This window comes from Leuresthes tenuis, unplaced genomic scaffold, assembly GCF_036924035.1.
Source record: "Leuresthes tenuis unplaced genomic scaffold, fLeuTen1.0.hap1 SCAF_16, whole genome shotgun sequence".
NCBI classification, from domain to species: domain Eukaryota; kingdom Metazoa; phylum Chordata; class Actinopteri; order Atheriniformes; family Atherinopsidae; genus Leuresthes; species Leuresthes tenuis.
The window spans coordinates 8,713,048-8,725,700 of NW_027325370.1; the positions used below are offsets into that span (position 1 = coordinate 8,713,048).

The window sequence follows — 12,653 nt, forward strand, 5'->3', positions numbered from 1 at the left end:
TGGAAGAGATCAGTACACTTGAGTGCTTTTTCTTATCTCTCCATGAAGCACATTGTTCCGAAAAACTTCACTCTAAATTGCACTTCTATTGCCAGTAATATAGTTTAGAGGCTGTTCAAGTTGTCTCATTCAAGTTGTCTCAGAACACTATTCTCATTTCCTGATAGCACCAGTCTTATTTGAAACTGATAAACTGTTCTCATGTAAGAAGATCTGACTGATAAGGTGAGAGCCAAAGTGCTCTTCTTTCTGGTTCAGTGGTGCACTGTTAAGGTTACTGCAGGTTAATACATGGGCTTTTTAATGGTCATATCAGCAGACGAGACACTGGGGAGGAAGACTCTATGTGATCTTTTCTAATTTAAGTATGAACAGGGTTCATTGCTTTGTTCCATATCCAAGCAGCTGAAGCTGTCGCATCGATTCTTCTACATCAGAACAAAAAGGTTGATGTACTTTAAATGCTCCCATGGTGTCACACTAATTAGTTTAATTTCTAAACAGTATCTATGTTTAGGTTAATAAAAAAGGTGTGAGTTTCACTAGTCAACACCTACCTTCTTTCCACTCATAAAAAAGGCCATACAAATATTGTTGCATGCAAAGGTTTGGCCCGCATGGGGAATTTCTCTTCCTGATAATATTTAGGGGTTAAAAGGTCACACTTAATCAAAAGTCATTAAGATGAAAATTAAACACTCTTCAACATTTTAAGAAAAAAATTAGTTTACATTTTTTTTGGTCAGCTTCAAAATTTAGCTGTGGATAATAAAATTCCTTCGAAGCCTTGAGCTGTCTACACATCTGCCTAGCACTCTAAACATTAAAATAATTAACGCCCACAAGGAAAAAAAAGTGTTGACAGTTAGAGCAGTACATTTCCATGTAAGCTGCTTCCTCAGTTCATATTGTGATTAAGAAATAGCAGTTAACACAAGGTCAATTCTGAAAAGTCAAATTCACAGTGAACAGCAAGGAAGAGAAATTAAAACCCTTGAAAGATGGCAAAAGACCTCCAGGAAGGTTAAGCAGACTCTGGAGTGTTGGCGATCTGTTCCACAAATATGACCTTTGTGGCTTGTTGGCTATTTTGCAGAAAGAAAAATGGATTCAGTTAAATACCAGCAAAAGATATGGATAACCAGTCAAAGTTCGGCTTCAAGATTAAAATAAAACTGAAGCTGTTGTACTTACTCCTTTAAACAAAATTAGGGCTGGATGTAGAACTTAAAACTGTGTCTCTGACTTTGAAATGCACTGACCTTTTTTATGCTCATTACCAGGCCTGAAACTGCTCTGGAACACCCAGGGAGAGATTAACTTTGCTTCATGATACCACATCAGGCACCAACATAGTTTTTTTTTTTTTAAAAAAACACGCAAAAAAACTAAAACCTGAGTGACAGACACAGTTTAGAGACCCAATACAATGCTATTAGTAGAAGTGAAGAAGAAGAAATGAAGTGCAAGAACAAGACACATTACAAGAATAAATACCAGACTGAATTTTACTGCTGGAGAGAGCTCAGAGAAAAAACAGGAACACAGAAGGATGTAGACTTAGCTTTAATGCTATCTGTAAGTAGCAACCGATTAGCTCCTTTGATTAATGTTGTTTCATGATTGCGTAGCTTGGCTCTATCGATAAAGTTGAAGACATGCAGGTTTGAATGAATAAAAAGAATATGATCATGATCACTTCTCCCTCTGCTCTGTGTAGGTTGTTAATCAGAGGAAATTGAAGCTGTCTTTGATTCTGATAATAAAGTAATTATGTTTGTTGTTCCAACTGTAACTTTGGGGCTCTGTATCATGACTAAAAGGAAATACAAAACATCACTACAGCAAAAAGGACTAAAATGTAAATCATGCCTTTTTAGTTGTCATCTCTGCCCCATAGATGAAGTCTCACTTAACCACTGCCATTCTCTGTCAGACTGGCTTGTAAATAAGTGATTCTCATGTAAAAATGTGAATGATAGCTTTTCCAAAGTTCCTGCTAAAATCTTGGAAGTTCACAGCCTTTCAAAATTCCCACAACCGTAGGTAGAGTCAAAGAGTAAAAGATTGCTCAAACAAATTTCTGAAACGTCCTTCTTTCCCTCACATACTATTGTCAAAACTAGAGACGTCTCATCTTATCCTAAATCCGCAGAAAAAGCAGTCCATGCATTTGTCACATCAGAGGACTATTAAGCCTAAATCACATTTTCTTTTTTTCTTTGTTTATGCTGCCATAGGGTCTGGTTACTTGGGGGCCTCCCAGGAAGTGCATTGCACTCACACTCTACTCTCATCCCTCCTTCACTTTTCATGCATATGTACACTATTATAAAACATTAAAGACTTTTGTGTTTCTCTCCCATAGTTTATTTTTTCTACCTATACATTTCTCCTTGTATCGTTGGCTCAATACCTGCATGTTTCTGATCTGCAGTAGCTGGCCTGTCTGCCTATTGCTAATCATGTCTCTCTCTCTCTCTGCCTCCAGCTGTTCTTTTTATCTCTTCCTGGCTCCTCACACAAAAGGTCGAGGTTGATGGTCACTCTCCCAGTGATCTCTGGCTCTGACAAAGGTTTCTTCCTTTCAAAATGAGGGTTTTTCTTTTTCTTTATACTGTTGTCATATGTTTACTCTAAGGTTATTTTTGGCTCTGAGATCAGTTTTGTTGTTAATCAACAGGTCCTCCAACTGAAGTCACATGGTTAATTTGTTCATGTCCTTGAATACTGCTCAGTACAAGCAGCAGAGATGAAATATATGGGAGTCATTTATCAAGTCTTTATTTTAAGAACCGAAAAAGTCCTCATAAGAAGGAAGAAGGTGGTGTGGAGGAAGAAGTTAAGTGATGCACTTTCAACCATGGGACTTTGTGTGATGTGAAATTATGACCAACATATGTTCAGTTATAAACATACCAACACTTTTCTCACTTAATGTTTGGGTTCAGGCAATACATTACTTGCTTGGAGTTCTAAAATAGATTATTTGTACAAAGCAACCATCACCCACACGGTCACCAATCTGCAGGTTGCTTTGCTTACATGTGAAGTAAACACATCACGATGAAACACTGTCACCTTCTGTTTAGCTTCAGAAAATAACATCTCTTGATTGGTATTAGAAATTAAATCTGTTCGGGTAGAGTAAGAAAACAATCATGTTCAGGGTTTTATCCTTCACATGCAGTTGCTGAAGATTACATATTCTTTGTTTATTGGCCATGTGGGTATGTTTTGGGGAGCAGGACCATCTCAAAATTGAAAATGAAAACTGTAAAGGTTCTACAGCAGAATTCTTATCCTCAACATTGTATTAAGTTCCACAATGACTAGTACAAGAGCAACAAGCTGAAGCAATTGCTGTGGCTCTAACAGTCCGTACTAACAGTTATATGGATGTGATAAAAAATCTGTGGACACAAAGCTATTCAAGACAGCCTGAGAATCTAACAGAAATAATATAAAAGCTGTGATTCTTCCCAGTGGGGCCGTTTCTGAGAAACTGTCCATGTACAATGCTTTTGCTTCTGATGCTCATGTTATTTTTAAATTGAAAAATATGGAAATAGGTGGAAATGGACATTTTAAAAAAATATTATAGAAAAGTCATCTCTGCCTTCACACCTCTTGGAAATCAGGTCATCTTTACCTCAGTTGGCTGCACAGAAACTCTGACATTGGGTGCCCAAACTTTTGCATGCACTTGTACCACAGTATATACGCTATAGTGTATCACTCAACAGGAGAAGTGCACTGAACTGTAGAGTCTGTCACATCAAACTAAAGCACACTGCACTTCACTGGTCACACTTCCCCAAATTGCAAAATCTGACAAACGTTTACTGAAGCATTTCCTTGGACACGGATGTTGGTGTACCCAGACCTTCTGTCCTCAAGTATTTCAGGGCTGCTGCTCACATTCATCCCCGAAAGGTACTAATAATATGAAAAATCAAACCATTTTTAAGTTCATATGAGATAGAGGAAAACATTTGCACCAATGTCCTATGGATACTGAGTTATGAGGTCTGAATATATCATGGAATGCTATTATGGCATGCCTTCCACCCCAGAAAAGTGAAGGAAAGTCATATTTTCAGAGCCTTATTAAGAAAATTAAAGAAGAGCTGCTACTTGACTTTGACTTTAAGATTAGCAGCTTGTGACTCCACTTGGACTTGAGCCTTAAGTTATTTGAAAAAAAGCATGTTCATTTCCTTGTCTGAATCAACTTTGAACGCTGTTTGTTCTCAGCATGTCTCAACCTAACAATCCACGGATCCCTGAAACCTGAGAGACAATCATAACGAGGTACAACATGTACTAAGCACCATTTGATGATTTCAAACAATTATGAATGAATAAACTAAAATATACCAAAAGAATAATGTTTTTCACCTACTAAAATAAGGTTGTCAATAAAACCTCTATGTGACTTGCAAAAAATAATGACTTAGTCCCACATCTGTTTTAAGCTCTGGCTTGTCATACTATAACAATATTTGTGTGGACTGATTCATACTTAAATAAATTAAAGATGGGAGGTGCTTCCTTGATCAGGATGCCTTCAAGATTTAATTGTCAGCAATACTGATGCGGTAGTCGATACCATTTCCTCTATAATGATTGATTTCCCATGCATGACAACCTGGCATATGCTCTTTATAATGTTCCAGGTGGGTCGAATGCCAATTGCTGCAACTAAAAAAAATGTTTTAAATAATGACCATATGGCTTCTTTGCTTCTTCTGCCCACATTGGCTGACCACTGTAACTCATGCTGACAACTTTCAGCTGAGACTGACACTGTCTTCAGTGAACCTCCTTACCGCAAGCCCTCCCATCATCACTGTCTCTCAATATGAATGCTGGCCACAGTATCACAAGGAATCAGGTGCCAACTGTAAGCTGAAACCCAAGACTTTTACGTGGCTTCTCCCGTAATCCATTTGAGTGAGCACAGTGCACCATCTGTGAGTTCTGTCTTATCCTGAGGATATCCTGCAGGCTGACCTTTGAACTCTAATGAGATGTCTGCCTGTTGTTTTACTCCTTAATATTTGTAGTGCTCCCCTTCTCCATGTTCTCTGTGTTTCTCAGCAGACAACAGGGTGATGTGCCCATCAGTTCATTTGATCAAAATCAGATGCAAGAATTATCCTTTGTCACATGTCACTTGATATGAATTGGTCTCAAGGTTTCCATTCACGTTATTATGACCTTGAAGTCCTATTAGTTTGTAGGGCTGGCCTGCTACATTAGTAAGAGGAGCATAGAGTGGCCTGCGTATGTATTTTGGTTAAAGATTTAAGCTTATCTACTTTGTTTTGAATTGACGTGTTAAGGAGTAAAACAGTGAACTTTGTTTTTTGTGTTTCCACTTTTAATTATTCTTTTAACCACTGTTTATTCAGTCAAGTCAATTAGAGAACTGATATATTTTAGTAGCTTTATCTGTCTGGGTTTTTTTCTCGTTTTTTTTCCTCATCTGAGTTACCTCACTGCCTCGCCCATCAGGCCAGTTAAATCACTGAATAACTGATCAAGGTCCATTTACGTTTTCAAGGGTGTGGAAGAAATGCATGCACAGCGTTACGCGTAAACCTTGAGTTCAGATCACCTCCGCTCCACTTCTTTGGGACAGTCCTACATAAAGCTACATATTTAAATCTGCATGGAAAAATAAAGCCGACGCACCCACCAATGGAAAAAGACGACGCTGAGGCTGAGGAGGTTCTCTGCCGAAGTAACAGCAAATCTGCTCGAAACCAGTAAGGCAACGGAAATAGCACTTCTATTTTCATCACCCGCGTTATCTCGCTGGTTGAAATCACACCAAAGGAGATAAATATAGAGAGTTCGCGGGGACTGCTAAACTGAACCGTTTTTCTCCTAAAAAAAATCCAGTGTTAAAATCTGCTTTGTAGAACTGGAAGATGCAGGCAGACTAACCCGAGGCGCCCTTTTGAAGAGATCGAATTGCGTGGAGAGGATGCTGCGCTTACGAGAAGCAGGTGTATCCTGCCAAGGAGGAGGCGCAGGGACCAGCGCAGGACCATACCGCTTCCAAACGAAAACTCCTCCGTCTTAGCTGCTGTTTAACGCGCATTTTCTCTTTAATTTAACCGGATTTGTGTCCTCAACTTATATCTGGTAACAAGAGAGTGAAGATGCTATGAAGCTGATATACGCACCGCTCGTTTGGGAAACATTGTAGAGACAAGAGAGAAAGCAGAAATCAAGGACTTCTCACACAGCAGCTACACTGAAATCATTTCTCATCAAGGAGATCCGCAAATCGTCTGTAAGGATGACAGAAGCACTTTTAACAGCGAAGTCACTCTACATTGGAATGGAGGTGCTCATTGCTCTCGCCTCTGTGATCGGGAATGTGATGGTGGTTTGGGCGGTGAAAATTAACAAATCCCTGCGAGACACCACGTTTTGTTTCATCGTCTCCTTGGCTCTGGCGGACATTGCAGTAGGAGCGCTCGTAATTCCTTTGGCCATTACAATCAGTATTGGACTTAAAACTCACTTTTACAGCTGCCTGCTCGTGGCGTGTACGGTGTTGGTGCTGACTCAAAGTTCAATCCTGGCCCTCCTGGCTATCGCGATTGACCGCTACCTCAGGGTAAAGATCCCGACCAGGTAAGCAGATTTTCTCAAACCATACTTGAAGACAAGGATGGGGATAATAGCTTATCATGCATGTTTGTTTTGGAGAAAAGTGAAAGCGATTTTATCAAAATATTATGCTAAGCTTTTTTCTCAACAGCACAAACCAGCGCAGCTCCAGCTGCTGTCTCCCTGGTTATTGAAATCCACATAGTTCTCCTTTCACTTTACGGGATGCTTCCATACTACTAGTTTCTTAATGTGCATGCAGCACAGGACAGCTAACAGGAGCATTATGTGCAACCTACAGTTTTAACTGGGTCATCTATCCTCTGTTTTGTCTTAAAAAAAAGAAGCACACTGTCACATAAGTAATGTTTAATCAGCCTTTTATAATGCACGTTTTATAATGCTGAAACAAAAGCTAGAGCTGTCAGAGGTGGTGGGAATCTGATAAGATAAGCCACTTTCAGTAAGAGATTCTATTTTATTGACACGGGTTAGCTTTTGTCCAAGACTTTTGCTTTCATTTTGGAATTTGGTCTTATTGTGTATGAAGTTCTTTGAATCCTCACTCAAGCTGATAAAACAAGAAATTTGCCATGAAGTCGTCACTCCTTCACTACACATTTCAGAACAGTGAGAGAGAAAAAAATTAAATACAAATTTAACACGTTTCCTCCTGCAATTGAGTCAATAGAGATGAGTTAGTTTAGAATCTCTCCTCTTCTGTGCAACCAGACTTGCAGGCTCTATGTTCCACCTGGTCTTCTGACTTAAACATAACTTAACACATATGTCCCCTCATCAATACTAATCTAACACATGGCAGTTGTGACAGTCAGGGCTAAATATCAGGGTCCAGTTTGGCTTTGGGCTACCCTTCAGCAAAGGTCATGTTGTAATGCAGACATTTCATGTGCATTAACAACATCAGACATTCTAATATCAACTAATGGTAATCTGAAAATGATCCAATCACTGCCCTGCATGCTTTCTAACATGAGCTGAAATAGATAACAGTTTTCATCTCTGCCTCTAGGCAAATATCAGGCTGAGTTTCTGTTTAATTTCCTGGTCTCATGACAAGACAACACTAATAAGATTTCAGTGCTCCTGTATCACTTACCTGCATGTATATTCTACATGCGATTATGTAAAAGACCTGCAACCTGCACCTGTAAAGCCTTTAGTGTGCCAAATAATGCAGCTTGTTTCAACTGAAGTAGGGAGAAATATTGAGCTAATTTAGGGAAATTAAACTCGCCTTAATGAAAGATGTAAAAGATTATTCCCGGTCCTTTAACATCCTCCTCCTGATTCTTTACATATGACACCCAACACTCACATAAGACTCTTATATTGTAGTCCGCGGCTGCCCACTCCTCAGTTGTTAGATGTTTCTACATATGACATACTTACACCTCATGCACACATGCACACAGGGGGGTGCATGTTGGGAAATGCCTGGCTGCTGTGTGGCCCCTGGGGGCCTCAAAGTGAGGGAGTGTGTGGCTGGATGTCCGAGTCTTTGTATTTGTGTTAGTGTGTGTTTGTGTGAGTGTATGTTTGTGTTGTGTGCACGGCTGTCCTCTGATGGACCTGGGTTCGGGGCTTGTTGTCATCTTGCTCGCCTGTGCTGCTCCTTGTCGGGGGGGTTCCCACTGCTCCCTGCTGCTCTCATGGATGGGTATATCTTGGGTCCTGGGGCACTTTGCCGGCATCAAGGTGGGTGCTGGCCCGTTGGGGGCGGTTGTATGGGGTGGCCCGGGCCTCCCTGGTGGGCCCTCTGCTGTGTGGAGGTATGGTCCTCATACAGGACTCTTGGTGCTGCACTCGGCTCATCCTGGGCGACCGATGCCAAGCAGAACACTGGCCCGTCGCCCCTGGTTCCCTGGCTCTTTTGCTCCATGGCCGTGGGAGCTCTACCTGGGCTGGAGCATGGCTTTCCTGTGGTGGGCTGCCTCATTTCTCTCATCCTTGCTCCATGAGGGGCTTCTGGTTGTCTGGGTCTGGGGCCCCTTCCTGCCTGCTCTTGATCCCTGGAGTGGGGGGTGGTTGCGACCCCCCTCCCCCATTATTAAGCACAATTTATGTAAAGCCTTTGCCACATATTTTGCACCCACATGCACACACACACACACACACACTGGCACGCATACATGCATGCACACTCAGTCATACACACGCATGCTCACCCTACAGTTGCCATGTCACTTTGTGGCTTCACTAATATTCAGTGAGCATAGTTAAGTCTTCATATGCTTGTTCTTGGCAATATTGTTGCTGTTTGTTTCTTTCATTTTCTTCTTTAATCTTTTTGCAGGTGCGCTCGTAGCTGTTGTGTGTTTTCTTTTCCTCCACAGACGCAGCAGCTGGTTGTCTGTTTTATGGTTCTATCTCCTTAATTTTCTCCTCACTTTCCTGCTTTCTTTCATTCCCACCTTCAATTAAAATTGAATTTAAAATAAAACTACAACAGTGCTGCACACTAAGATGTGAACAGTGGCTCTGTGGGCTTCGGCTTTGCTGATGCCTGTGCCTCTTAGTGCAACAACAAAAAAAAAGAAGGGTGCACAATCATAAAGATTTTTCAAAATCTCTGTACTGCAAGTAGCTTTTTGTCTCGGGTTCAGGTTCTTGTGGTTGAAATAATAATTTTTTCACCCAAGGACATTGACATAATGAAAAATAAAGTAGAAAAGAAAGGTTCATGCTTCGGTAGTGCTGACAGGAAAAATGCTGACATGATGTTTGTTTTTGCAGGTACAAGCGAGTGGTGACCCCTCGGCGAGCCGGCCTGGCAGTGGTGATATGCTGGATGGTGGCTTTCATTGTAGGGCTCACACCCATGTTAGGTTGGAACAATCTGTGGCGCCTCCAGCAAAACGGCTCCAACAGCTCAGACCATATTATAACCTGCCAGTTCGAAAACGTAATCAGCATGGACTACATGGTCTACTTTAATTTTTTCGGGTGGGTGCTGCCTCCACTGCTGCTCATGCTGGTCATTTATGCTGAGATCTTCTACATGATCCACAAGCAACTTAACAATAAGAAGCTCAACACCAACCACTCAGACCCCAACAAGTACTATGACAAAGAGTTAAATCTTGCCAAATCTCTGGCTCTGGTCCTTTTTCTGTTTGCAATCAGCTGGCTCCCCCTCCACATCATCAACTGCATTACACTTTTCTGCCCCAAGTGCAAAAAGCCCATAGTCCTCCTCTACATCGCCATCCTTCTCACACACGGCAATTCTGCTGTCAACCCAATTGTCTACGCTTTTCGTATTAATAAGTTTCGCTCAGCCTTCCAGAAAATCTGGCAGCAGTACTTCTGCTGCAAGGACACCCCGACTCTGGACTTCCAGCACAGTGACAGGAAGGATATACCCAATCTGGTACCACTGCAGGAAACTCCAATCCAATCCAGTCAGATGGAAACCCTTAAATCTAATTTACCACAACAGCAGCAACAGCCTCCACCGGACCCACAGACGGAGCAGAAGACCAAAAACGAACATCCGCCATCACTGGAGCAGAACACAGTCTAAGCAAAGGATTAGAGCTGACGGCTCGAGAAGTAATGGTCAGTGCAAAACCAATCTTACAAGAAGCATGAACTGCTACACAGGACTGCAGTATTTTTGGTGATTGAGGCAAGAGATCACTGGAAATGAATTGCCTTTCCTTAGGCGGAATGTGTTTGCTCAAAGTTTTATCAGAGTGCAAAAATACATAAATAATTTAAAGAAAAGGCAGAGGTTACAGATGATAAACTTGCAATAAATGAAATCCATTTGACTGTGTTTATCTTAGTAACAGAATGAAAACATTAAGTTTTTATTCATTATGATGAAACAGTTGGTGTGAACTTCACAATATAAGACATTGTGGATGTTACAACTTGCTTGAATATTTATACATCCAGTGCAGCAGGATAATCTTACTACTGTAATACTGTGTGTGTTTAAACTGACAGTGGTAAAATAATATGAATGTAATAATGTAAATATGAGACTGTTGCAGCACAGCTGTGAATGGTCATTTCTTCTTCAGGGTCATAATTGCACAACAAAGTGTAGAGGAAACAGTACCCTGGGAGAGATTTTTGCAGCAACATGCTGCAGAGAAGGTTTTGTAACCTATATAGTTCTCTACACCGGACCTCAGGCCCAGTTTTCCGTTGCAGAAGAGCCAGGAAAGGATAAAAAACAACATGAAAAAAAACAATAAGTAGATGGAGGCACCGGGAGGATTTTAACATTTTAGAGACTCCATGCAGGAATCTCATAGCAACTACTCATGGGAGAAAAACCCAATATGCACTTAAAGTTCTTCTATGTCTAGCCTCTACGTCAGCTGATGGTGAGTGTTTTTTTTTCCTTTTGTCCCAACATACCACCAAACTTACCACCACAAACTTTGGCTTCTGTGGCTTTTTAAATATTTTGATTAATATTGACTGAACCCAGAAATGATAACCTTAAGATTTATTACCCTGTTATCCCAACAGTTTGTGTAATGCCAATCTGTAGATTAATGACAAACTATGTTAATTGCCATTCATTTAGATTCACTGTATGAGAATGTAATGTCATATTGTTTTCTCCTTTGTAAAGATTCTTGAGTTAAGGCCAAAATGCTTTGCTGATATTCAAAATTGACAATCTTTCATGTAAGGTGAAGACATTTTCTACACCTATGTCAACCAGCTAACAGGCTGGGAGAGATAGAGGACATTTTGATGCTTGAAAGAGTGAAAGAAACCTTAAAGCTGTCAACAAACAGGTGGATCATAGATATACTTATTAAAAGGAAAATTGGATGAAAAATGTACAACAATGATGTTCTTTCTGTAGATAATGCCACTTGTCATCACACATTCATTTGTGAGGATTTCAACAGTTTCACAAAAGATTTTTTGTGCAAATGTTACTTGTGAAAATACTGTCTCACCTTGTCTCCTCGAAAGTGTGGACACAAACTGAAAATAATTTCCAAAACAAATTTGATTTGAGGAAAAGAATGCAGATCTGTTTTATATTCATTTTAGAGAGGAAATGTTAAATAATGTACTTTCCATGTGACAAATTACTGATATCCCACATGAAATTTCAGATTTTTCTCTATATTATGGACTGTCACTGATTGCAGTATTATTCAAAATTTTATGGTTGTGTGTTGGTAACAAAAGCGCCTTTGTTAAGATAAGACTTTGGTTTTGATTCCATGCACAAACAGTCTTTCAGATAGTTTCAGATTGAACAAAAAGCACAAGTATTGCCAAACCCTAATAAAAGTGCATTTATCCGAGTCTGGGTGTTACCCACACTATCAGGTGTCAAAGTCTGCATTTTATGCAACGACCACAGTCACATCTGTGCAGCTCTGGTGTGATCAGTGATTGCAGTTTCCTTTACTCCAATCAAGGGTTGCTTATGAACATAGTTCACCTCGGAGTAAGTGGAAAAAAATAAATAAGTGTTTAAAGGTGTGTAAAAACAATTTGCAGAAGGTTTTTTTTTTAAATAAATAAAAATCCACCTGAATTCATCGCCTTAAAGAATCAATATCATGAATAGTTTAAAATTGTTATGAATTCCGCACCCACGGATAAATATCACTGAAATCTGTTGTTCTTTTAGCTTTATGTTTTGATTTTCTGTCTCTCAGACGTCTTGGTTCTAACTTGCTGCTTTCATCAGGTTCAGCAAAAACAGACTTGTTTTGGTTGAGGTCTGTGAAGCAAGAAAGTAACCAGAAAAACAAGAATAGTTATGCTGCTAAGTGTCAAGGACAACGGTGAAGGTAGGACCCAGATGCAGTTCTTCCAAAAAGTAACAAGATTTATTCCACAAAAAACAAGTAACAGGGAGCAAGGCAAAAAACATAAAGCGCGGCTGAGCCAGATAATAAAAAAATACTTTCAACTACGAAAAACTGGTAGCTGAGGCATCAAGGGTTAGGGAGGAATCTGCGATGAGTGAAAGGAAACCAGGAGACTAAATGCTATGGAGGGAGTGATTA

General features: G+C 40.2%; 1 protein-coding gene across 1 annotated transcript; it reads left to right on the plus strand.

Moving 5' to 3' along the window:
• The first annotated feature begins 5,722 nt into the window (after nucleotides 1-5,722).
• Nucleotides 5,723-12,025, plus strand: adora1b (adenosine A1 receptor b). The gene is made up of 2 exons (XM_072366964.1): nucleotides 5,723-6,654; nucleotides 9,388-12,025. Exons 1-2 carry the CDS (start codon nucleotides 6,314-6,316, stop codon nucleotides 10,175-10,177), a joined length of 1,131 nt encoding a protein of 376 aa, XP_072223065.1. The 5' UTR covers nucleotides 5,723-6,313; the 3' UTR covers nucleotides 10,178-12,025.
• Nucleotides 12,026-12,653: the final 628 nt, after the last annotated feature.